The following is a 24,000-nucleotide window of genomic DNA, read 5'->3' as shown; positions in this document are numbered from 1 at the left end:
ATTTGTTTCTGCCTGAAAGCGTGCGTGCGCGCGCGTCGGTGTTTATTGTTCAAATGACCATGCAAATTACTTGAGGTGTTCACAAGAATGCGTGTTGTTTCTTGCCCCCTTGCCTGAAGGGCGTTGTTACGCTGAATGGACATTAAAATCTTTGTCTTGTCTTGTCTCGTCTCTGTTTGTCTCGTCTCATCTCTCTCCCTCATCTCTCTCTCTCTCTCTCCCTCGTCAAAATGAAATCCAAAATCAATCAAAAACACTTTATTAATCCACATGGAAATTAAGTTGTGCAATCTCTCTCTCTCTCTCTTTCGTGTCATCTCTCTCCCTCTCTCTCTCCCCATCTTTTTCTCTGTGTGTCTCGTCTCTCATCTCTCTCCCTCTCCTTCTCTCTCTGTCTCGTCTCATTTCTGTGTCTCGTCTCATCTCTCTCTCCCTCGTCTCATCTCTCTCTCCCCCTCGTCTCATCTATCTCCCTCTCCTTCTCTCTCTGTCTCGTCTCATCTCTGTGTCTCGTCTCATTTCTGTGTCTCGTCCCATCTCTCTCTCTCCCTCGTCTAATCTCTCTCCCTCGTCTCATCTCTCTCCCTCTCTGTCTTTCTCTGTCTCGTCTCATCTCTCTCTCTCTCTCGTCTCATCTCTCTCCCTCTTTGTCTTTCTCTGTTTCGTCTCATCTCTCTCTCTCTCTCTCTCTCTCTCTCTCTCGTCTCATCACTTTCCCTCTCTCTGTGTCTCGTCTAATCTCTCTCCCTGAACTAAAAATCTTTGTCTACTTTTTCAGTTATGAAAAGTTGAGTCCATGACATTGGTCCCTCCCCCTTTATTTTCGGTATTTTGTGTCTCAATTGTATGTACCCCCTTTGCAAACAGGCCTTGCAGTGAAATATTTCTGAGTCTCATCTCTCTCTCTCTCTCTCTTCCTCTCTCTCTCTCACCATGACCTGTATCGAATAAAACATCTATATCCGTACACATATCCGTATATCTCTCTGTCTGTCTCAAGTCCTGGACTCGCCCTTTCGAACAACGTTCACCGAACCAAGACACAAGATCTGAACAATGTGACCTTGAGAGCGTCAGCAAAACAGATCGTCAAACGTGGTGGTGGTCTCCACTCTGGGAGGGACGCTCACTCAGTCTGGTTCCGCGACTAAGCCATTATTGTCGTCTGTAGGAGGATTAGTAGGTGGTGTCCTAAGTACGTTGAATCAGTTCAGGCACACTGAACACCACCGAAGTGGCTCAGCAGCAGTGCAGGGTCTCTTCTGGTGTGTGGCCTCCTGGCGACCTAACATCGATGGTTCCCTGCGGACTGCCGACGCTGGAACTGTGACGGACGAACCCGGGTGTAGCCGTGTATGGGGGAATCTAAATGAGCGGCGTGGGAGTAATGCCACTGAAACGGTGCAGTTGATGGGGCAGCAAAAAAAAAAAAAAAAAAAAAAAAAGAAAAGAAAAAAAAAAAACCCTGTCAAACTCCACTCTCAAGTCTACTATGGGTGAGAGAGAGAGAGAGAGAGAGAGAGAGAGAGAGAGAGAGAGAAGACAGAGACAGACGCTTTGACACTTTAACGTCACTGGCCATGAGGTCCTTATGACATGGGTGAATGCATCAACATACTTTCAATTTATAACAAACCAATATAATAAACGAATGAAACGGTGAAAGCAAACAATGAAATAAAACAAAGTTCATTCTTTGAAGAAAAAAATGAAAGTAACCAACAGGCCACCCAACACATAATAACTCCTCGGTTCATTCATCTATCAATGCACCATGCAACATATCCCAACACTGACAACAGAGACAGAGACAGACAGACAGACAGACAGACACAGAGGCAGAGAAAGACAGACAGACAGACAGACAGACAGATAGAGAACACAGATACCTCATCCTGACACAGAGTGTGGATGTCCTTCTGTCTGTTGTTGTTGGAAGCCCACAGCAGAACAATGTCTGGTTCTGGCACCACGATGGCCACACATCGTGACTGCACACACCACACAGCAATACAATACAACACAATACAATACAATACAACACAATACAATACAAAATAATGCAATGCAACCCAATGCAATACGATGCAATGCAATGCAATGCAATACAACATTGGACTGGTTGTTATGTTTTATCACTCTTGGCCCACCAAAATCAACAGCCGTACGTTTTTTCCCCTGCAATTTTGCTGTAAACTGTTGAAAGCTCTGACCATTATTTTTCTCCTTTTTATTTTGCTGTCAGATAACCCTGGTTTCTTTTCTTTCTGCTCAACCTTGACCCATTACATGTCATTCTGTACTTGAAGATAGGCATGGGAGTGGAAAGTCATGTTTCTGTTTTCCTTACATGGACGTTTATCATGATACAGAGGCACATATTTTATTAAGATACAGATATGCAGAGGCTTTGCTTTATCACGACACATAGGCCTAGATATACTACGATACATAAGCCTAAGATTATCAAGATACACAGGCCTATGTTTATCACAATAAACAGGCTTAGGTGTGTCACGATTAACAGTCGTAGATTTATCACGATGGATAGATATGGCTTTAGCTCTACTTGTATATCCGTTTGGTTTATCACGAAGCAAAGACCCAGGTTATCACAATACATGGGCCTAGCTTTACTGCAAACAAACAGGCCTAGGTTTATCACAGTACACAAGCCTAGGTTAATCACGATACACAGGTCTAGGTTTATCAAGATACATAGGCCTAGGTTTATTGTGATACGTTGGCTTGGGTTTATTATGATACACTGGTCAAGGTTTATCAAAAATACATAAGCTTGGGTTTATTATACTATGTCCAGGTTTGTCACGGTATGTAGAGCCTAGGTTTATCACTATACATAGGCGTAGGTTTATTACGATACATAGGCCTAGGTTTATCACAAAACATAGGCCTAGGTTTATCAGGATACATTTGCTTAGGTTTGGTTTATAACGACATATCAGCCTAAGTTTACGACGGACACATAGGCCCAGGTTTATCAAGATACACTGACATAGGGCTAATCACAATACACAGGTTTATCATGATGCATAAGCCTAGGTTTATCACAATACAAAGAACTAGGTTTATCGTGATACACCAGCCTTACTTTTCCACGGACGCACAGACACAGATTTATAACCATGCATTGGTCTAGGTTTATCAAGATACAATACTTGGTTTATCACACAACAAAGGCCTTGGTTTATCACGATACAAACGACTAGGTTTGTCATGATACATAGGGCCCAGGTTTCGTTCACATGGATACCTAGGCCCTGGTTTATCATGATAAACTGGCCTAGGGTTTATCGCCGATACACACAGGTCTAGGTCTATCATGATACATTGGTCTGGGGTCTATCACAGGTCTATCACGATTCATTGGTCTAGGTCTATCACGATACAGAACATTGGTCTCGGTCTGTCATGATACACTGGTCTAGGTCTATCACGATACGATACATTGAGTCTAGGTCTATCAGGATACATTGGTCTAGGTCTATCACAGGTCTATCACGATACACTGGTCTAGGTCTACCACGATACATTAGTCTAGGTCTACCACGATACATTAGTCTAGGTCTATCACGATACGATACATTGAGTCTAGGTCTATCAGAATACATTGGTCTAGGTCTATCACAGGTCTATCACGATACACTGGTCTAGGTCTATGACGATACATTGGTCTAGGTCTATCACGATACATTGGTCTAGGTCTATCATGATACACTGGTCCAGGTCTGTCACGATACATTGGTCTAGGTCTATCACGATAATAATAATAATAATAATAATAATGGTATTTGTATAGCGCTAAATCTTGTGCATAAACAAATCAAAGCGCTTTCGCACCAGTCATTCTCACGCAAGCATAACTCTAAAACTGAAAAAAAAAACTAAAAAGACAAGGAAGAGGCAGGGAAGGGAGGCTACTTTGGGAAGAGGTGGGTTTTAAGGCCAGACTTGAAAGAGCTGAGTGTGGAGACTTGACGAAGCGAAAGAGGAAGTTCATTCCAATTGCAAGGTCCAGAGACAGAGAAAGAACGGTGGCCAACAGTCGAGAGTTTGAATCTGGGTATATGTAAGTGGAGTGGATCCGAAGCTGATCGTAGTGAGCGAGATGGAGTGTAGAGGTGAAGGCAGGCACAGAGATAGGAAGGGGCTGATTTGTGAATACATTTGTAGCATAGAGTGCTGATCTTGTACTTTATTCGGTGTGAGACAGGGAGCCAGTGGAGATGTTGCAAAAGAGGAGTGGTGTGCTCAGATCTTTTCTTTCTGAGGACGAGTCGGGCAGCAGAATTTTGTATGCGCTGAAGGGACTGAATGGATGAAGCAGGCAAACCAGACAATAGAGAGTTACAGTAGTCAAGGCGAGAGAGAATGAGAGAAACGACAAGTCTAGATGTTGCGTCAGTGGACAGATATTTCCGGATGGAACTGATGCGCCGCAGTTGACAGTAGCAGGATTGACATGTCTGATTGATAAATGTTTGCATGGACAGTGTGTTGTCAAGGACAACGCCGAGGTTCCTGACTGAAGTGGACAGAGGGATGGATGTACTGCCAAGTTTGATTGTATTAGTTGTAATGGAAGAGAGTTTTTGTTTAGTTCCTATGATCATTGCTTCAGTTTTGTCCGCGTTCAATTGTAACTTATTTAGAGTCATCCAATTTTGAATATCCAGGAAGCAGTTAGATGTTTCTTGCAAGAGCGACAACAGTTTTTCAGGTGTATCACTCTTCTGGAGTTGAGTGTCATCAGCGTAAGAATGATGACTGACATTATGGCGGTTGATAATTTCAGCGAGAGGAGCAGTGTACAGTGTGAAGAGCACTGGGCCTAAAACAGATCCCTGTGGGACTCCATGTTCAATTTTAACGGGTTCAGACTGGAAATTATCAACAATGACAGACTGGAATCGATCAGTGAGATACGATTTGAACCAGTTTAGAACAGTGCCGTTGATACCAAATGTATAATGAAGACGGGAAAGAAGGATTGAATGGTCTATCGTGTCAAAGGCGGCTGACAAGTCGAGAAGAGTGAGAAGGGAGATCTGTCCTGAGTCGGACGCTAGCAGTAGGTTATTCAGGATGTGGAGGAGAGTGGTTTCGGTGCTGTGGTCAGCACGATAGGCAGACTGAAATGGGTGGATGAGATTGTTGAAACAAAGGTGATTGTTGAGCTGCTTCAGGACGGCTTTTTCAAGGAGTTTGGACAGGAATGGAAGATTAGAAACTGGTCGATAGTTTTTCAAAATGTTTGCGTCAAGGTTGGATTTCTTCAGAAGAGGCCGGACTATTGCAGTTTTGAAAGTGGATGGAAACGTTCCAGAGAGAAGGGATGAGTTGACAATGTTGGTGATTGTGGGGAGAAGCTGTGAGACACACTGAGAAAAAACAGAGGCTGGTATAGGATCGAGCTCACAGGATTTTATTGTCATTTCTTTGAGGATTTCATGGACATCTGTTTCAGTTAATGGATTAAAGGAATGGAGAGGAGTGCCGTTGAATTGAGGATCAGGATGAGTAGGTTGGAAAGGCATTTGGTCTAAGATGGTACGAATATTCTGGACTTTGTCAAAAAAGAAAGAAGAGAAGACATTGGGGAGTTCAGATAAAGTGTAGGCAGAAGGAAGAGGAGTCTTTTTTGCAGTGCCGAGAAGATTTGACATGATAGTGTAAAGAGATTTGGTGGATGTGGCATCGAGAACTTGAGAAGAAAAGAAGTTTGTCTTCGCTGATGAGATCATATGTTTGACTTTATTTATTTGTTTTCGGAAGATTTGATTGTGGACTTTCAGTTTTGTTGATCGCCATCGCCGTTCCAATTGACGACGTTTGCGTTTTGCAAATCGAATGTCTTGTGTGTACCACGGGGCGGAAGGTCTATCAGGGAGCATGCGGGTAGTGGGGGGTGCATGTTCATCCAGCAGTTGAGAGAGGACAGAGTTGTAGTGTGTAGAGACATTGGTGTGGGAAGAAATTCTGGAAAGGCGTTCAGCAGCTTGAGAAGAAAAAGTGTTAATGTTGATGGATTTCAGGTTGCGACGAGTAACGGATTTTTTGGTTCTGGTAGGTTTTGAAATATTAAGCAAGAATAATACAGCAGAATGGTCGGAAGAGAGTTCGTCAGTTACAGTCACTGACGCAATCATAGCATCGGAGTCACGTGTGATGAGCCAGTCCAATGTATGGCCAGATCTGTGTGTTGGTTCTGTAACGAGCTGAGAGAGAGAATGATTGGACAGAGATAGACATAGGCGATACATTGGTCCAGGTCTGTCACGATACGTTGGTCTAGGTCTATCACGATACAGTACATTGATCAAAGTCTATCATGATACACTGGTCTGGGTCTGTTACGATACGATACATTGGGTCTAGGTCTATCACGATACATTGGTCTAGGTCTATCACAGGTCTATCACGATACATTGGTCCAGGTCTGTCATGATACATTGGTCTAGGTCTATCACGATACAGTACGTTGGTCTAGGTCTATCATGATACACTGGTCTAGGTCTGTTACGATACGATACATTGGGTCTAGGTCTATCACGATACATTGGTCTAGGTCTATCACAGGTCTATCACGATACACTGGTCCAGGTCTGTCACGATACATTGGTCTAGGTCTATCACGATACATTGGTCCAGGTCTATCATGGTACATTGGTCCAGGTCTATCACGATACACTGGTCCAGGTCTGTCACGATACATTGGTCTAGGTCTATCACGATACAGTACATTGGACAAGGTCTATCATGATACACTGGTCTAGGTCTGTCACGATACATTGGTCCAGGTCTATCACGATACAGTACATTGGACAAGGTCTATCATGATACACTGGTCTAGGTCTGTCACGATACATTGGTCTAGGTCTATCACGATACAGTACATTGGACAAGGTCTGTCATGATACACTGGTCTAGGTCTATCACGATACATTGGTCCAGGTCTATCATGATACATTGGTCCAGGTCTATCACGATACATTAGTCTAGGTCTATATATATACAGCCTACGGCCTGCATGCAGTCTGCCCCACGCTGCTGTCACCTTCAAGGAGTCCCCGTCCACAAAGCACTGCTGCACATACTTGCTCCTCGTGTAAATGCTCTCCACTCTCTCTGGGGCGATGTACTCTCCCTGGCACACACACACACACACACACACACACAGAGTGAAGGGGGGAGGACGTGGGGGGGGGAGGGTTAGTACATTGTGTGTTGTAACGCGTATATATATATTTCTTCACTACATTCCACCCACCCCCACCCACCCACTCCCTCACCCCCCACCCCCACCCCCCGCCCCAACACACACACACACACACACACACGCAACACGAGGTCCAAACCACAAGACTTTCACGGCGTCCTATAACACTTATAGTGAATAGACGTTAAACTGAAGATCACACACACACACACACACACGCGCGCGCGCACACACACATACATACACACGCACGCATGCACGCACGAACGCACGCACATGCACGTGTAACTGATCAAACATTCAAGTTTGCAAAAAGGAAAAATTGTTACATCAGCTTCTGTTCTCTGTCATTGTCTGTACATCAGTGTACTATGCTTGTGCTGCACGTGCGAGGGAACTGCGCGACGAATGATGCTACAGGTATGTCAAATTTATATTACATACTTGATGACTTTGTGTGTGTGTGTGTGTGTGTGTGTGTGTGTGTGTGTGTGTGTGTGTGCGTGCTTGTGAGATGGTTACGGGTGATGAAGTACGTAAGTGTGTAATGGCTGGACATGTGGTCCTATTCCGTAAAAGACCCTGATGTTCTTCTTCTATGTTTTTATGTACACCTTCTTCGCTTTGGAAGACCAAAAAAGAAAACAAAAAAAACAACAAAAAACCCAGGTATGTTGACCTTCTGTCAGTCCAGATGATACGACACGTGTCTTGTTTCAATTCTTCTCATTACTCACACAGCAATGATTATAATGTGAATAGGTACACTAGTATCTACACTTTGACAACGACCCCTGACGCCAAAAAAAAAAAACCACAAAAAACAACAAGCAGGACATATCTACCTGTGAAAGTTTGAAGATGTGCTTGCATCTGTCCACGATTCGCAAAGTTCCGTTCTGCAATCACAGACAGACACTGTTCGTGTAAGTTGAAAGAATCATCGTGTCAGTATCAACATTATTTTTTTTTCAAAACAGACTTAGTACTCAACTGAATCAGCTGCTGCAGAATCCGAAGAAGATTTGTTGTTGTTGTTGTTGTTGTTGTTGTTGTTGTTGTTGTTGTTGTTGTTGTTGCTGCTGCTGCTGCTGTTGTTGTTGTCGAACAGATAGCTGATGCGGTAGCAACAACAACAACATTACCACCACCACCACTGTTCTTGCTACGAAAATGTGTGTCTGGGTTCTTTTAACAAAGAACGCGCATGAACATTTGAGTATCATCAGTTGACGTGCGTATACAAGCGTGTTTGTGGAAGTGAAGGCGACAGGGAGAGAGAAACATGATAAAAATCCAAATAGGATTAAAACTTTAAATTTAAATAGGATTAAAACTTTCAAAACGTTTTAAAAGTTTCAAGGTGGTAGTTTACGTTGCCAAGTTATATCTTGCTATCCAAATGTTGTTGTTGTTATTTTTTGTTCTTTTATTCATCATACTCGTTTCCTTTTTATGGAATTTTTTAAAAAATGAACATAAGAACAATAACAAAAACGTATTCACAGTTATGATCCTCCTCTCCCGTGGAGGAACTCTGCTTAATGTCCCTTCACACATACTGGTGATTGTAGACATCTCGTCAAAACATCACTTTTTGCATTTGAATGTTATCATACAAACACTGAAAAATGAAAAAGGTAGGAGATGAGGTGGGGGTGTTGTATGGTAAGTTGCTGGAAACAGGAGAGATGGAGGACGGAATCAATGATGGCTATTTGAGATAATTATATTGCTTCTTCTTCTTCGGCGCTCGTGGGCTGCAGCTCACACGTTCACTTGTATGTACACGAATGGGCCCTTACAAGTATGACCGTTTTTACCCCGCCATGTAGTAGCCATACTCTATTTTCGGGAGTGTGCATGCTCGGTACGTTCTCGTTTCCATAACCCACCGAACGCTGACATGGATTACAGGATCTCTAACGTGCGTATTTGATCTTCTGCTTGCGTATACACACGAAGGGGATTCAGGCACAAGCAGGTCTACACACGTGTTGACCTGGGAGATTGGAAAAAAAAATTCCACCATTTACCCACCATGCGCCGTTACAGAGATTCGAACCCGGGACCCTCAGATTGAAAGTCCAACGCTTTTCCCACTCGACTCTTGCGCCCGTCAAATAAATATAAGTACAATCAAAGAACATTACTTGACCGCTTGACTGACTGCTACCACCGAGTAGGCTTGTCGGTGAAGGGCTGTAACGCCTCACTGAGATGAAACTGACATTACTGGTCAGTTTGTCGGCCATCGCTCCATATTTTGACATCTTCCTCTTGGGGATGTATTTGTCCAATTACTCCACTGACAAGTACACAAACACTTGTAACAACCTTTCAACATGTATGGTAGGTATCACTCTTTTTGTCTCAACAGGTTTCTCTGTGTGAAATTCGGGCTGCTCTCCCCAGGGAGAGTGCGTCGTCACGCTTTTTTTTTCTGCCTGCAATTTTGTTTGTTTTCATATCGAAGTGGATTTTTCTACAGAATTTTGCCAGTGACAATCCTTTTGTTACCGCGGGTTCTTTCACGTGCGCTAAATGCATGCTGCACACGGGACCTCGGTTTATCGTCTCATCCGAATGACTAGCGTCCAGACCACCACTGAAGGTCTAGTGGATGGGGAGAAAATACTGGCTACTGCCGGTGCGATTCGGTATTAGGTGGGGCGGGGGGGGGGGGGGGGGGGGGAGGCGGGAGGTTCTGGGTGAGCAGCATAACGCCACTGAAACGGCGTGGAAGACTGGCAGAGATGAATGCGCGGCGGGAACTTGATTTTATCCTTCCTTACCTCGCGGCAAAGTTACCCCGAAAGCTACCTTGCCTTGACTCGCGAGAACCTAGCCACTCTTTGCCGCGAGGAAGAAGAAAAAAAGAAAAAAAGAAACACACCTTCCTAGCGTGTCTCGCGAGAACCTCGCCTAACTTAGCGTGTAAGAAACAGTGCCTCAGACTTGACCTTGTTGAAGATGCCCACGTCTCCGGTTCTGAGCCAGCCGTCCGCTGTGAAGGCTTCCTTGGTTTTTTCAGGGTCATGGTAGTACCCCTTCATCACGTTGGTGCCTTTGACACACACCTGCACACATCACAGTTTTCAGGGTCACGATAAAATCCGCTTCCTCAGGATGGTAACTTTCAATCACACACACACACACACACACACATACACACACACACACACACACACACACACACACACACACACACACACACACACACACACAGAGTGACGTCTCACCTCTCCAATCCCATCCTTGGCAAAGTACTGCATCTCGGGCACGTCAATCAGCTTGATGTAGTTACAGTCCAGAGGGGGACCCACGTGTCCTGACCAACACAGCACACAGTGTCAGGAACACTGCTTCAATGACTTCACATGATAAGGAAGGAGGAGTAAGAGGAGCAGTAGAAGAAGGAGTGGGAGGAAGAAGAGGAGGAGAAGAATGAAGAGGAGGAGAAGGAGAAGCAGGAGGAGGAAGAGGGGAAAATAAGGAGGAGGAAGAGGAGCAGTAGAAGAAGGCGTAGGAGGAAGATGAGGAGGAGAATGAAGAGGAGGAGGAGAAGAAGAAGGAGGAGAAAGGGGGGAAAGGAGGAGGAAGAGGAGCAGGAGAAGAAGAAGGAGGAGGAAGAAAAGAAGCAGAAAGAGGAGAAGGAGGAAGAGGAGAAGCAGATAGAGGAGGAGGAGGAGGAAGAGGAGAAGCAGAAGAAGAAAGAGGAAGAGGAGGAAGAAGAGCAGGAGAAGAAGGAGGAGGAAGATGACGAAAATGAGCAGCAGAAGTAGAAGGAAGAGGGGCAGGAGAAGAAGGGAGAGGAGCAGGAGAAGAAGAAGGAGGAGGAAGAGGAGCAGGAGAAGAAGGAGGAAGAGGAGCAGGAGAAGAAGGAGGAGAAGAAGCAGTAGAATAAGGAGGAGGAAGAGGAGCAGAAGGAGGAGGAGGAAGAGGAGGAAGAGAAGCAGTAGAACAAGGAGGAGGAGAAAGAGGAGCAGCAGAATAAAAAGGAGGAGGATGAAGAGGAGGAGAAGAAGCAGTAGAATAAGGAAGAGGAGGAAGAGGATAAGCAAAAGAAGGATGATGATGAAGAGGGCGAAGAGGAGAAGCAGAAGGAGAAGGAGGAGAGGAAGAGCAACAGTAGAAGAAGAAGGATGAAGAGGAGGACGAGGAGAAGCAGCAGCAGAAGAAGAAGAAGAAGGAGGAGGAGATATGTTACCTGGCGTGGGGTCCCCAGGCCAGGTGAGGGTGGCGGCAGCCGTGGCCTCTGTCTGACCGTACCCCTCAATCACCTTAACACACCTGTTGGTCTTCATTTGACTGTGGACACAGCGCCCCCCCACTCCCCACCCCCACCCACATCCTCATAAATGCTAGTATTCACAGACATAAATATGAAAGAAACACCTGGAAATCATCAGCCCAGAGCGGCATGAGAATTGACCTTGTACTCCACTCCAAGGCAACTTCTTCTTCTTCTTCTGCGTTCGTGGGCTGCAACTCCCACGTTCACTCGTATATACGCGAGTGGGCTTTTACGTGTATGACCATTTTTATCCCGCCATGTAGGCAGCCATACTCCGTTTTCGGGGATGTGCATGCTGGGTATGTTCTTGTTTCCATAACCCACCGAACGTTGACATGGATTACAGGATCTTTAACGTGCGTATTTGATCTTCTGCTTGCGTATACACACGAAGGAGGTTCAGGCACTGGCAGGTCTGCACATATGTCGACCTGGGAGATCGTAAAAATCTCCACCCTTTACCCACCAGGCGCCGTCACCGTGATTCGAACCCAGGACCCTCAGATTGAAAGTCCAACGCTTTAACCATTCGGCTATTGCGCCCGTCACTCCAAGGCAACGAAACAAGAATTTTCTGATCGAGCTCACTGTGTCATACGAAAGCAGAATGGAGGAAGCCCACATCTACAATTTCCCTACTCAAACTAGGCGTATGATGGCTCAGTGGTCAAAACGTCTGCCAGAAAAGGTAACTCAGTCCTGAAGTGGCGACCACCCTAGAGGTGCGGGTTCGAACCTGCTGAGGACCAGGAAAAAACGTCTACTATCAATCAAAGTGAAAAGACGTTCAGTCAATGGACACACATTAGAAAAAACAAAAACAGACAATAATGTTTTTAAAAAAAAAGATCACAATGATAGAAAAAGATTAATAATAACAGGAATGATGATAACGATAACAATGATAATAACAATTACGATGATAATAATAACGATAATCATCATTATCATCATTATAATATCATTTATTTTCAGTCTAATATCATCATCTTAGATGAACAGACTGTGAATAAACAAATAAATAAATAAACGAAGAACGAAAGACGGACAGTAAAACAAAATAAAACCACCCCCACCTGGCAGCCAAGTGCACAGCGAGCAAAGTCAAAGACTTCAGCAGAAAGAGCGGCCGACCCTGTAGCCACCACAGTCACGTTTCCACCCAGAAGCGCGTGGATCTTCCTGAACACCAGTTTGTCCCACACACTGTCCCTTCGGATGACGCCTCTGGAGACAGTAAGCAACAACCATCAATTAACGTGACGCTAAAAGGCAAAACTAATGAACTGTTAGACCGATCAGTTTCAGTATCTTAATTATCTTCAACAATACTTAGATTATAGTCCCATCCGGTGAGAGGGCGTCTCCTCAGAATCATGGACTGAGTGTGCGTGCTAGCTATCTGGGGCAAATCAGTTCGTGTCTAACTCGTCTGGGTGTCCGTCGCTTATGATTAATTATCACAGCTCGCGTCACTCGGTTAATGCGAGTTTTTGGTTCGCGTTACTGAGTTTTAAACCTCTTAATAGGATACCCGATGTATGATACAGTATAAAATTTCCTGCAGTTCATTATTTTCTGTACAAGGATGTGTATGTTACCTATGTTGTTTCCTGAATACCATGGATGTATACTTCTGTGTTTTACAACAGGCTAGTTATTGTCACGACTTCAAGAAATCATAATTCAACGCCTTGCTCTATCATAGTGTTTACTGTTGCTACTTTTATGATTGTTACAGTTATGACTGTGGTTGTTAGTGTTAGTGCTGTGATAGTTGTGTATAGTTGTTAGTATTCTTTTATTCTTGTATATGTTGTTTACCAAATTTTACAGTTTTGCTTATAGTTTGTATGTATCACAGGCTTCACCACACTTAATCATTCTACGAGATAATACAGGTATTCTGATTCTGATTCTGATCGTTGTACTGTTGCCTTTCTTTTCTTGAGGGTGGGAAAGACAGGGATGAACGCATTAGTTCTGTGGTGGACTTGCAAACTGTGACGAAAAAACTAATTGAAGTGACGGAAAAAAACAACAGTTTCACTTTCAGTAGCTCAAGGAGGCGTCACTGCGTTCGGACAAATCCATATACGTTACACCACATCTGCCAAGCAGATGCCTGACCAGCAGCGTAACCCAACGCGCTTAGTCAGGCCTTGAGAAAAAAAAGGGTAAATAAATAATAGATAAATACATAAAAAAGAACTACTACTACTACTAATAATATATATGTATAAGGCGCAAAAACTTGATGAAGTCAACTATAAGCGTACACAAATAAATAAATAATAATTTTATCAAATAAAAAAAAAAGTAATAATAATTATAATGATAATAATAATAATAATAAAATAAATAAAAAAGACAACAATGATGATAAATAAGAAATAAATGTAAACACCCTCACTCCCACCCCCCCACCCCCAGAACTCACCTTTTAACTTCCTTGAGTTTCCTGCTGAGAGCCAAACGAAGTAAGAAAGATTTGATCTTGCTGTGTTCCACACCAATCATCACCTGAAGCACAGATAGACAATGCTGATACGGTTCTTCAAAATAGTAACAGGAAGAAGAAGAAAGGATATTTATAATGGGTTCCACCTCCCTAGCACTTGGGTTGAGAGCTGGCAATTAACATGAACATGGGGATTTTTTTTGAAAACCTTTATTGCATTGTACTGAATTCTACTCAGTTGTACTGTACTGTACTGCACTGCTTTTTGTCACAATAGATTTGTGGGTGTGAAATTCGGGCCGCTCTCCCAGGGAAAATCTCGTCACCAATGTACAGCGGCGACCACCTTTTTCTTCTTTTTTTTTCTGTCAACAACTAGTGCATTTGTTTTTCTATCATTGTGGATTTTTCCGACAGAATGTTGCCAGTGATAGTTGCCCCTTTTATCGTTTTTTTCTTTGGTTAGCTTGTTTTTTTGTGGGGTTTTTTGCTTGTTTTTGTATAGTTCTTTTATGTGCGCTAAGTGCGAACTTGCACACATGACCTCGGTTTACGGTCTCATTCGAAAGACTAACACTCAGGTCTGTTGGGTTTCAATTCTGTTTCAGTTCGAAGACCAAACACAAGAACACATTATCCAGTTCTGTCCCCTCTTGAAGGGGCTGAGAGACACCGTGTGGCTGACACCAACCCCACCGCACACCAAGCTCCATGGCTCCAGACAGGACCTGGAGAGGACAGCGTCATTCATCAGACATAGCTGGACTGACACTGTGAAAAGGCGAACAGGAAGAAGAAGAATTAGATGTCTTTTGTTTCAGTTTCAACAATGTGTCACACCATGCGGACTGATCCATATTCACAACACAACATCTGCTACAAAAACAAAACAAACAAAAACAAAAACACAAAAAGGAAGGGGGGGGGGGGGGGAGGGGGGGGCGCAGAATACCGGTCCGCGCAGGAATCAAACCCGTGCACACAAAAATTCCTAGTCAGGCGCTGTGCATGCCCTCTTCGCACACAGCCAGGACTCCTCTTTGGAACGCCAGACGGACCTCCAACACGGACAGACGTCCAGGTTCTCACTCAGCCCGGACCTCGAGCAAAGCAACCTTCACAGAACCAAGACCAAGCCCTGAGCAACTTGACCATGAGGGCGCTAGCCTTCTTCGTTCGTGGGCTGCAACTTTCACGTTCACTTTTATGTACACGAGTGGGCTTTCACGTGAATCACCGTTTTTATCCCGCCATGAAGGCAGCCATACTCCGCTTTCGGGGGTGTCCATGCTGGGTATATTTTTGTTTCCATAACCCACCGAATGCTGACATGGATTACAGGATCTTTAACGTGCGTATTTGATCTTCTGCGTGCGTATACACACGAAGGGGGTTCAGGCACTAGCAGGTCTGCACATATGTTGATCTTGGAGATCGGAAAAATCTCCACCCTTTACCCACCAGGCGCCGTTACCGTGATTCGAACCCGGGACCCTCAGATTGAAAGTCCAATGCCTTAACCACTCGGCTATTGCGTCTGTCAAACGTCTTCTTCTTCTTCTGTCCCGTGGTCTCCGACCATAGGTGTAACCCTGATGACCTGACAATCAGTTCTCTCCACCCCTCCCTGCCCTGACCCTCGTTTCTCTCAGGGCGTCGCCCAGTCTCAGAAAAAAAGAAAATTCTCAGACCTGTCCATTGTTCTGGGACAATGCCCTCTCGTTTCTTTTTTCTGTCTGCCTCTCCTTTTCTGTTTTTTTTGTTGCAGGATTTACCTTGGCCAAACCCTGCTGATTGTGAGACGTGCGTTGTTCTTTTGATCTGAACCACTGCCACAAACGAATAGAACAAACATTTACAAATCTGATGTCTAATCAATCAGGAATCAATTCAGTACTCTATGATCGGCACCAGTTTTGTTAACTCACTGAGTACAACCGTTTTTTCTCTACTCTCTTTCCCCCTAGCGACTCCGTCAGATGTCCATTAGATGTCTGAATGGCCCAGCCTTCAGAGACTCCGTCAGATGTCCATTAGATGTCTGAATGGCCCAGCCTACAGAGACTCCGTCAGATGTCCATTAGATGTCTGAATGGCCCAGCCTGAAGCTTTCATCGTTAGAAATACGGTATTCATCAACTTGAACAATGTGAGAACCTTCTGCTTGTGACAAGTTAATGACGTGAGCAGCTGTGAATCACTGTCATCGTCGCGTCTTCTATCGCTCGTTCGGAGAGAGATAATTATCAATAGCAATGTAAATGTGCCAGTGCAACTTCAGTTCTGTAGATCTCCCCGCTCATCCCCCTCCACACACACACACATACTGACCTTGTCCCTGATCTTGTTGAGGAGGCGGGGCACGGTGGGGAAGCCAGTGGGCCTCAGAGTCTGCAGGTCGTCAAACAGCAGGTTGATGTCTCGGGAGAAGAAGCCGGCGTGGGACCCGTGAGAGAACACGTTCGCCTGTGTAACACGGTCGTCATATGTTATCTTCCGTGAAGGGTTGTGTGCGGAGGTAGGGGGTGGGGGTGGAGGTGGGCGGAAGGAGAGTGTGTGTGTGTGTGTGTGTGTGTGTGTGTGTGTGTGTGTGTGTGTGTGAGGGTGTGGGCGCGTTTCTGTTTCACAGAGAAATGACAGAAAGAGAGAGACAGAGAAAGATCTTACTTACTATGTTCACACGTTCAAACATGTGAGCCAGAGGCAGATAGGAAATGTGTGCATCTTCTGGTCTCGTGCTGGGCTGCACACACACACACACACACACACACACACACGTTCGCCACACAGTGCACACACACAACATCAGTAACAAACACACATGCATATACATAAACACACATAGTCGCGCGCGCGCGCGCACACACACACACACACACACACAAACACACAAGTGTACCAGTGTATGATAGTCAGTCGTGTCCGACCATGACCATCAGAACAGCAGAGGCGGCAACTGCTGTCCCGACTATCTGGGCTAGAATTTGATTATAGTGGAGAGTGTCTTGCCCAAGTTACATCCCCACTCTCTCGCCCAAGAGGGTTTTAGGACAGTCAGCGTTGGGATGGGTTCCCAAAGGCCAACTAACCCCCAAGGCTGCAGCACTAAGAGCCAGTGCAATATTGCCTCCTGGTTTGAGAGTCACAGTCCTTCACAAAAGACTAAGCTGTAAATGATTTCCCAATGCAATGGAGAACTCACTGAGTATATCATATCTCAGTGCGACGGGCGCAATAGTCGAATGGTTAAAGCGTTGGACTTTCAATCTGAGGGCACCCGGGTTCGAATCTCGGTGACGGCGACTAGTGGGTAAAGGGTGGAGATTTGTCCGATCTCACAGGTCAATATATGTACAGACCTGCTTGTGCCTGAACACCCTTCGTGTGTATACGGATAACAGAAGATCAAATACGCACGTTAAAGATCCTGTAATCCATGTCAGCGTTCGGTGGGTTATGGAAACACAAGAACATACCCTGCATGCACACCCGTACCCCCGAAAGCGGAGTATGGCTGCCTACATGACGGGGTGAAAACGGTCATACATGTAAAAGCCCACTCGTGTACATACGAGTGAACGTGGGAGTTGCAGCCCGCGAACGCAGAAGAAGAAGAAGAAGATATCTCAGTGTAAAATCCCGGTCCTTACAAATTTCCTGTGCTCTGCTGCAGCAATGTCGGCCACCAAGTTTCCGTGTGTCAGCATCGCACCCTTCGGGTTCCCTGCAGAGTGCACACACACACGCGCACAGACACAGACACAGACAGACTCTCTCTCTCTCTCACACACACACACATACACACACACATACAGGCACACACACACGCACGCACAAACACACACACACGGACGCACGCGCAAGCACACACACACACACACACACACACACACACACACACACACACACACACAGTCCGTCAGTAAGTGGGTATAACTGTGCCTCTGTGTGATGGGTGGGAGTGAGGAGTGGGTAGTTTCAGGTGACTGTACACCCTTTACATAATAATGCATTTGAGTTTGGGAGTGGATCGTTCTAACTCGTTTTATCTATTATCTATTCCTCGATAATTTGCTTTTGGTTTTTCTTCGGGTGGGAGCTTGTGCAATGAAGAGGGGTGGGGGTGTGGCGGTGGAGGGATAGCGGGGGTGGGGATTGGGGGGTGGGGGGTGTTGAGGGGGAAGCGGGTTCTGAAAGGGGATGGGGAATGGTGGGGGCGGGGGGTGGGTGGGTGGGTGGGGTGGAGTAGTTTGTTGGTTGGATATGGGAGAAGAGTAGTGTGTGAGTGTATGTGCGTGCGTACATGCGTGTGTCAGAGTTTACGTAGCGGCCTGTGTTACCTGTCGTTCCGCTGGTAAAGCAGATCGTCAACAGATCAGACGGCTTGGGAGGCTGGAATAATAATAATTATTATAATAATAATAATAATAATAATAATACAATATTACGACTGCCACCACCACCACCACCACCATCACCACAACTACGTATCCATATCAATCAATCAAAAACTACTACCACCACCACTACTACTACTACTACTACTACTACTACTACCACTCTACTAATGCATAACCTTTATGTGCCGCGATTTCCAGTACAAATTTGCTCAACTTGAAAGCGCCTAACATGGTACAGTTAAGAGCAAACATGATATTAAAACATCATAAAAGCTCTTTAGACTGAAGACATAAAAACATCCAGTACATTTACACATACAAATCAATACATCAGCACATTTCCAACCCCACCGAGCAATGAAATGGTCAAGTAGGCCTATAAATCTGCTTGGATTTCTAGAATGAAATACATGTTTTTATTAAGAAAACAACACACGCGCACACACGTACAGACACGCACGTGTACGCTTGCCCGTACACTCTACCCTCCACATACAAGCACGTGGGAACAAATAGCCGAAGCTTACGACCATGTCAAATGATATCCCCTGGTGGTTTATTCATCAAAAAGCGACCTCTCTCTAAAATAAATAAATAAATAAGTAATAAAATTTCTGAATCAGTTTTACCTTAATATTGAAGGTTGCGCTACCAATATGGTAGCTCACCTCAATGTTTTTCTTGTGACACAAAATATTTTGTGCTAAAAAAAAAATTACCCCAAAGGCACAAAACACTTCCTGGTAACATTTTACCATAAGACATGAAATAATTAGAGGTAACAGTATAGTAACGTACTGAACAGAAACAAAACACCTCGAAGTGAAACATTAGAAGTAACAGTAACCAACAAAATTTCACCAAAAGACACAAACCACTGTGTGCTAAAAAAATTAAAAAAAAAAAATCTTACCAAAGGCTCTCGCAGATTCTTTTTCCCAAGATTCTGAAAGCAAACGACAACGTTTTATTGTTAGTTTGGTTTATTTAACAATGTTTAGAGAGGAAAATCTAACAAATACTAGAAATAACTCTACAGCTTTTTCTCACGACAACTTCTCTTCATGCACAATACTTCACATCAGAACATGACCATTAAAAGGTCTAGAAAGGAAAGGCTGTAGTCTTCTTTCCAAGGAAGGCCTTTCAATAAACGGACTGTGATTTTTACCCCCACCACCCCCATTAGTCCTTCAGTGGTGGTCTGGCTGCTGTTCTTTCTGATTAGACAATGAACCCGGGCCCCATACTTTTACTGTTATCATTGTCATTTTATTCTATTTTCTAAACGTTATTTTCATCATCTTCATCATCACCATCGTCGTCATTATCATCACCAGAACTAAAACTCCTCTTGGTGAGAAGTAATTCTGGTTCTGATTCTCATCATCATCATCATCATCATCATCATAATCATCATCATCATCATCATCATAATCATCATCATTATCACCATCATCATCACCATCATCACCATCATCATCGTCATCATCAACATCATCATGGCCATCATCATCGTGTCACACCATCATCATCATCATCATCATCGCCATCATCATTACCATCATCACCATCATCATCATCATCATTATCACCATCACCACCATCATCATCATCATCACGATCATCATCATCATCACCACCATCACCATCATCATCACCATCATCATCATCACCACCACCATCATCATCACCATCATCATCATCATGACCATCATCATCATCACCATCACCACCATAATCATCACCATCATCACCACCACCATGATCATCACCACCATCATCATCATCATCACCATCATCATCACCACCATTATAATCACCATCATCATCACCACCATCATCATAATCACAATCATCATCACTGTCACTCCATCTCTCTCTGTCACCCCTTCTGTCACTCCATCTCTCTCTGTCACCCCTCACTCTCTGTCACTCCATCTCTCTCTGTCACCCCTCACTCTCTGTCACTCCATCTCTCTCTGTCACTCCATCTCTCACTGTCACCCCTTCTGTCACTCCATCTCTCTCTGTCACCCCTCACTCTCTGTCACTCCATCTCTCTCTGTCACCCCTCACTCTCTGTCACTCCATCTCTCTCTGTCACTCCATCTCTCTCTGTCACCCCTCACTCTCTGTCACTCCATCTCTCTCTGTCACTCCATCTCTCTCTGTCACCCCTCACTCTCTGTCACTCCATCTCTCTCTGTCACTCCATCTCTCACTGTCACCCCTCACTCACTGTCACTCCATCTCTCTCTGTCACCCCTCACTCTCTGTCACTCCATCTCTCTCTGTCACCCCTCACTCTCTGTCACTCCATCTCTCTCTGTCACCCCATCTCTCTCTGTCACTCCATCTCTCTCTCTGTCACTCCATCTCTCTCTCTGTCACCCCTTCTGTCACTCCATCTCTCTGTCACTCCATCTCTCTGTCACTCCATCTCACTCTCTGTCACTCCATCTCTCTGTCACCCCATCTCTCTGTCACTCCATCTCACTCTCTGTCACTCCATCTCTCTGTCACCCCCTCACTCTCTGTCACTCCACCTCTCCCTGTCACTCTCCCCTCTCTGTCACTCCCTCCCCCCCTCTCTGTCACTCCCTCCCCCCCTCTCTGTCACTCCCCCCTCTCTGTCACTCCCTCCCCCCCTCTCTGTCACCCCCTCACTCTCTGTCACTCCACCTCTCCCTGTCACTCTCCCCTCGCTATGTCACTCACTCCCCCCCTCTCTGTCACTCCCTCCACCCCTCTCTGTCACTCCCTGCCCCCCCTCTCTGTCACTCCCTCCCCCCTCTCTCTGTGTCACTCCCTCTCCCCTCTCTGTCACTCCCTCCCCCCTCTCTCTGTGTCACTCCCTCCCTCTCCCCCCCTCCCTGTCACTCCCTCCCCCCTCTCTCTGTGTCACTCCCTCCCCCTCCCCTCTTTCTGTCACTCCCTTCCCCCTCTCTCTGTCACTCCCTCCCCCCCTCTGTCACTCCCTCCCCCCCTCTGTCACTCCCTCCCCCCCCGATCTGTCACTCCCTCCCCCCCTCTCTGTCACTCCCTCCCCCCTCTCTCTGTGTCACTCCCTCCCTCTCCCTCTCTCTGTCACTCCCTCTCCCCTCTCTCTGTGTCACTCCCTCCCTCTCCCCTCTCTCTGTCACTCCCTCCCCCCCTCTGTCACTCCCTCCCCCCCCCCCCGATCTGTCACTCCCCCCCCTCTCTGTGACTCCCTTCCCCCTCTCTGTCACTCCCTCCCTCTCCCCTCTCTCTGTCACTCCCTCCCTCCCTCTCTGTCACTCCTTCCCCCCTCTCTCTGTGTCACTCCCTCCCCCCTCTCTCTGTGTCACTCCCCCCTCTCTGTCACTCCCTCCCCCCTCTCTCTGTGTCACTCCCCCCTCTCTGTCACTCCCTCCCCCCTCTCTCTCTGTCACTCCCTTCCTCCTCTTTGTCACTCCCTTCCCCCTCTCTCTGTCACTCCCTTCCCCCTCTCTCTGTCACTCCCTCCCTTCCACCTCTCTGTCACTCCCTCCCCCCTCTCTCTGTGTCACTCCCCCCATCTCTCTGTCACTCCCTCCCCTCTCTCCGTCACTCCCTCCACCCTCTCTCTGTCACCCCCCCTCTGGTATTCCCTCTCTCTGTGTCACTTCCTCTGTGTGTGTGTGTGTGTGTGTGTGTGTGTGTGTGTGTGTGTGTGTGTGTGTGTGTGTGCTTCTTGTATTTGTATTTCTTTTATCACAGCCCCCTCTCTCTGTGACTCCCTTCCCCCTCTCTCTGTCACTCCCTCCCCCCCTCTCTGTCACTCCCTCCCTCTCCCCTCTCTCTGTGACTCCCTTCCCCCTCTCTCTGTCACTCCCTCCCCCCCTCTCTGTCACTCCCTCCCTCTCCCCTCTCTCTGTCACTCCCTCCCTCTCCCCTCTCTCTGTCACTCCCTCTCTCTCTGTCACTCCCTCCCTCTCCCCTCTCTCTGTCACTCCCTCCCCCCTCTCTCTCTGTCACTCCCTCCCTCTCCCCTCTCTCTGTCACTCCCTCTCCCCTCTCTGTGACTCCCCCCCCCCCCCCGATCTGTCACTCCCTAAAATCTGTGACTCCCTAAAATCTTTATCCTTGAGTAATAAAGTTTTTGAATCTTGAATCTGTCACACACCCCGCCCCCCCCCCCCCCCCACCCCCCCCTCCCTCCCTGCTACTTCCTCTCTCTGTGTCACTCCCTCCCTCCCCCCTCTCTCTGTCCCTCTCACTCTCTCTGTGTCATCCCCCCTCCCCCCCCCCCCCCACTGCTACTTCCTCTCTCTCTTTCACTCCCTCCCTCCCCCCTCTCTGTGTCCCTCTCCCTCTCTCTATGTCACCCCCCCCCCTGCTACTCCCTCTCTGTGTCCCTCTCCCTCTCTCTGTCCCTCTCCCTCTCTGTCATTCCCACCCTTTCTGCTACTCTCTCCCTCTCCCCTCTCTCTGTCCCTCTCCCTCTCTCTGTCACCCCCACCCCCTGCTACTTCATCTCTCTGTGTCCCTCCCTCCTCCCTCTCTGCCCCCTCCCATCCTCCCATCCCTGCTACTCTCTCTCTCTCTCTCTGTCCCTCTCCCTCTCTGTCACCCCCCACCCCCTGCTACTTCATCTCTCTGTGTCCCTCCCTCCTCCCTCTCTGCCCCCTCCCATCCCCCCATCCCTGCTACTCTCTCTCTCTCTCTCTGTGTCCCTCTCCCTCTCTGTCATCCCCCCTTTCTGCCACTCCCTCTCTCTGTGTCACTCCCTCCCTCTCCCCACTCTCTGTGTCACCCCCCACCCCACCGCCCCCTCGCCCTGCTACTCCTTCTCTCTGTGTCAGTCCCTCCCCCCTCTCTGTGTGTCCCTCTCCCTCTCTTTCTCTGGTCCCCACCCTCCCCCGATTCTCCCTCTCTCTCTCTCCCCTCCCCCCACGTTCTGTGACTCACTATGTCTTTCTGCCCTCACCTCCACCTCCGTGAAGTGGAGAATCTTGATTCCTGATGATTGAGCTGCCTGCCGCAGACTTTGCGTCACTTCTTCGATCATGACGATAATATTCAATGACGTCATGTGACGCTTCTTATCCATCAGCAACTGAGCACGCGCTGCCGTGTCACACACGATGGCAGACATCTCACCTGTGACAGAGATTTGTCCGTAGATTTTATTCATTCGTTTTGGGGTTTTTTTGTTTGTTTTTGTTTTGTTTTTGTTTTTGTTTTGTTTTGTTTTTGTTTTTGTTTAGTTTTGTTTTTGGTTTTTGGTTTTTATTTTTTCTTCTTTTTTTCGGGGGGAGGGGGGGGGGGTGCGGCAATATGTTACAGCAAAGACATCTCATTACAACATTAAATTACACCAAAGCACAATATTCACAATCATGTATCGGCCATACAATGCACATAAATTCCAGGAACATTTTGCAGTGAAAAAGGTATATGATATATTGACATATGGACAGGACAGACAGAATGTTGAATAGATAGGTAGGTCAGGACAGTAGATATATAGATGTGTTCTTTTTGTTCTTTTTTGTTGTTGTTGTTTTTGATTGTTTTGTTTTGTTGGGTTTTTTTTGTTTTTTGTTTTTGTTTTTTTCTTTGGTTTGGTTTTGTCCGTAAGATCTAGTCGTGTCAG

General features: G+C 46.2%; 1 protein-coding gene across 1 annotated transcript in view; it reads right to left on the bottom strand.

The window, feature by feature from the left end:
• The window catches only part of LOC143284035 (long-chain-fatty-acid--CoA ligase 5-like), a 44,287-nt gene that overhangs the window by 7,857 nt on the left and 12,430 nt on the right, over positions 1-24,000 (bottom strand). The window contains exons 7-20 of the mRNA XM_076590635.1: positions 23,332-23,504; positions 19,312-19,344; positions 18,339-18,390; positions 17,649-17,722; positions 16,670-16,741; positions 16,330-16,464; positions 13,978-14,060; positions 12,614-12,764; positions 11,451-11,523; positions 10,483-10,571; positions 10,204-10,320; positions 8,086-8,139; positions 7,079-7,168; positions 1,890-1,991 (exon numbers count right to left, since the gene is read on the bottom strand). Of these exons, the coding sequence (XP_076446750.1) occupies positions 1,890-1,991; positions 7,079-7,168; positions 8,086-8,139; positions 10,204-10,320; positions 10,483-10,571; positions 11,451-11,523; positions 12,614-12,764; positions 13,978-14,060; positions 16,330-16,464; positions 16,670-16,741; positions 17,649-17,722; positions 18,339-18,390; positions 19,312-19,344; positions 23,332-23,504 (1,298 nt within the window). The remainder of the gene's footprint in view (positions 1-1,889; positions 1,992-7,078; positions 7,169-8,085; positions 8,140-10,203; positions 10,321-10,482; positions 10,572-11,450; positions 11,524-12,613; positions 12,765-13,977; positions 14,061-16,329; positions 16,465-16,669; positions 16,742-17,648; positions 17,723-18,338; positions 18,391-19,311; positions 19,345-23,331; positions 23,505-24,000) is intronic.

This window comes from Babylonia areolata, chromosome 1, assembly GCF_041734735.1.
Source record: "Babylonia areolata isolate BAREFJ2019XMU chromosome 1, ASM4173473v1, whole genome shotgun sequence".
In the NCBI taxonomy this organism is placed as follows: Eukaryota; Metazoa; Mollusca; class Gastropoda; order Neogastropoda; family Buccinidae; genus Babylonia; species Babylonia areolata.
The sequence above is the reverse complement of the archived record's forward strand: the minus strand, read 5'-3'. Positions and strand labels throughout refer to the sequence as shown.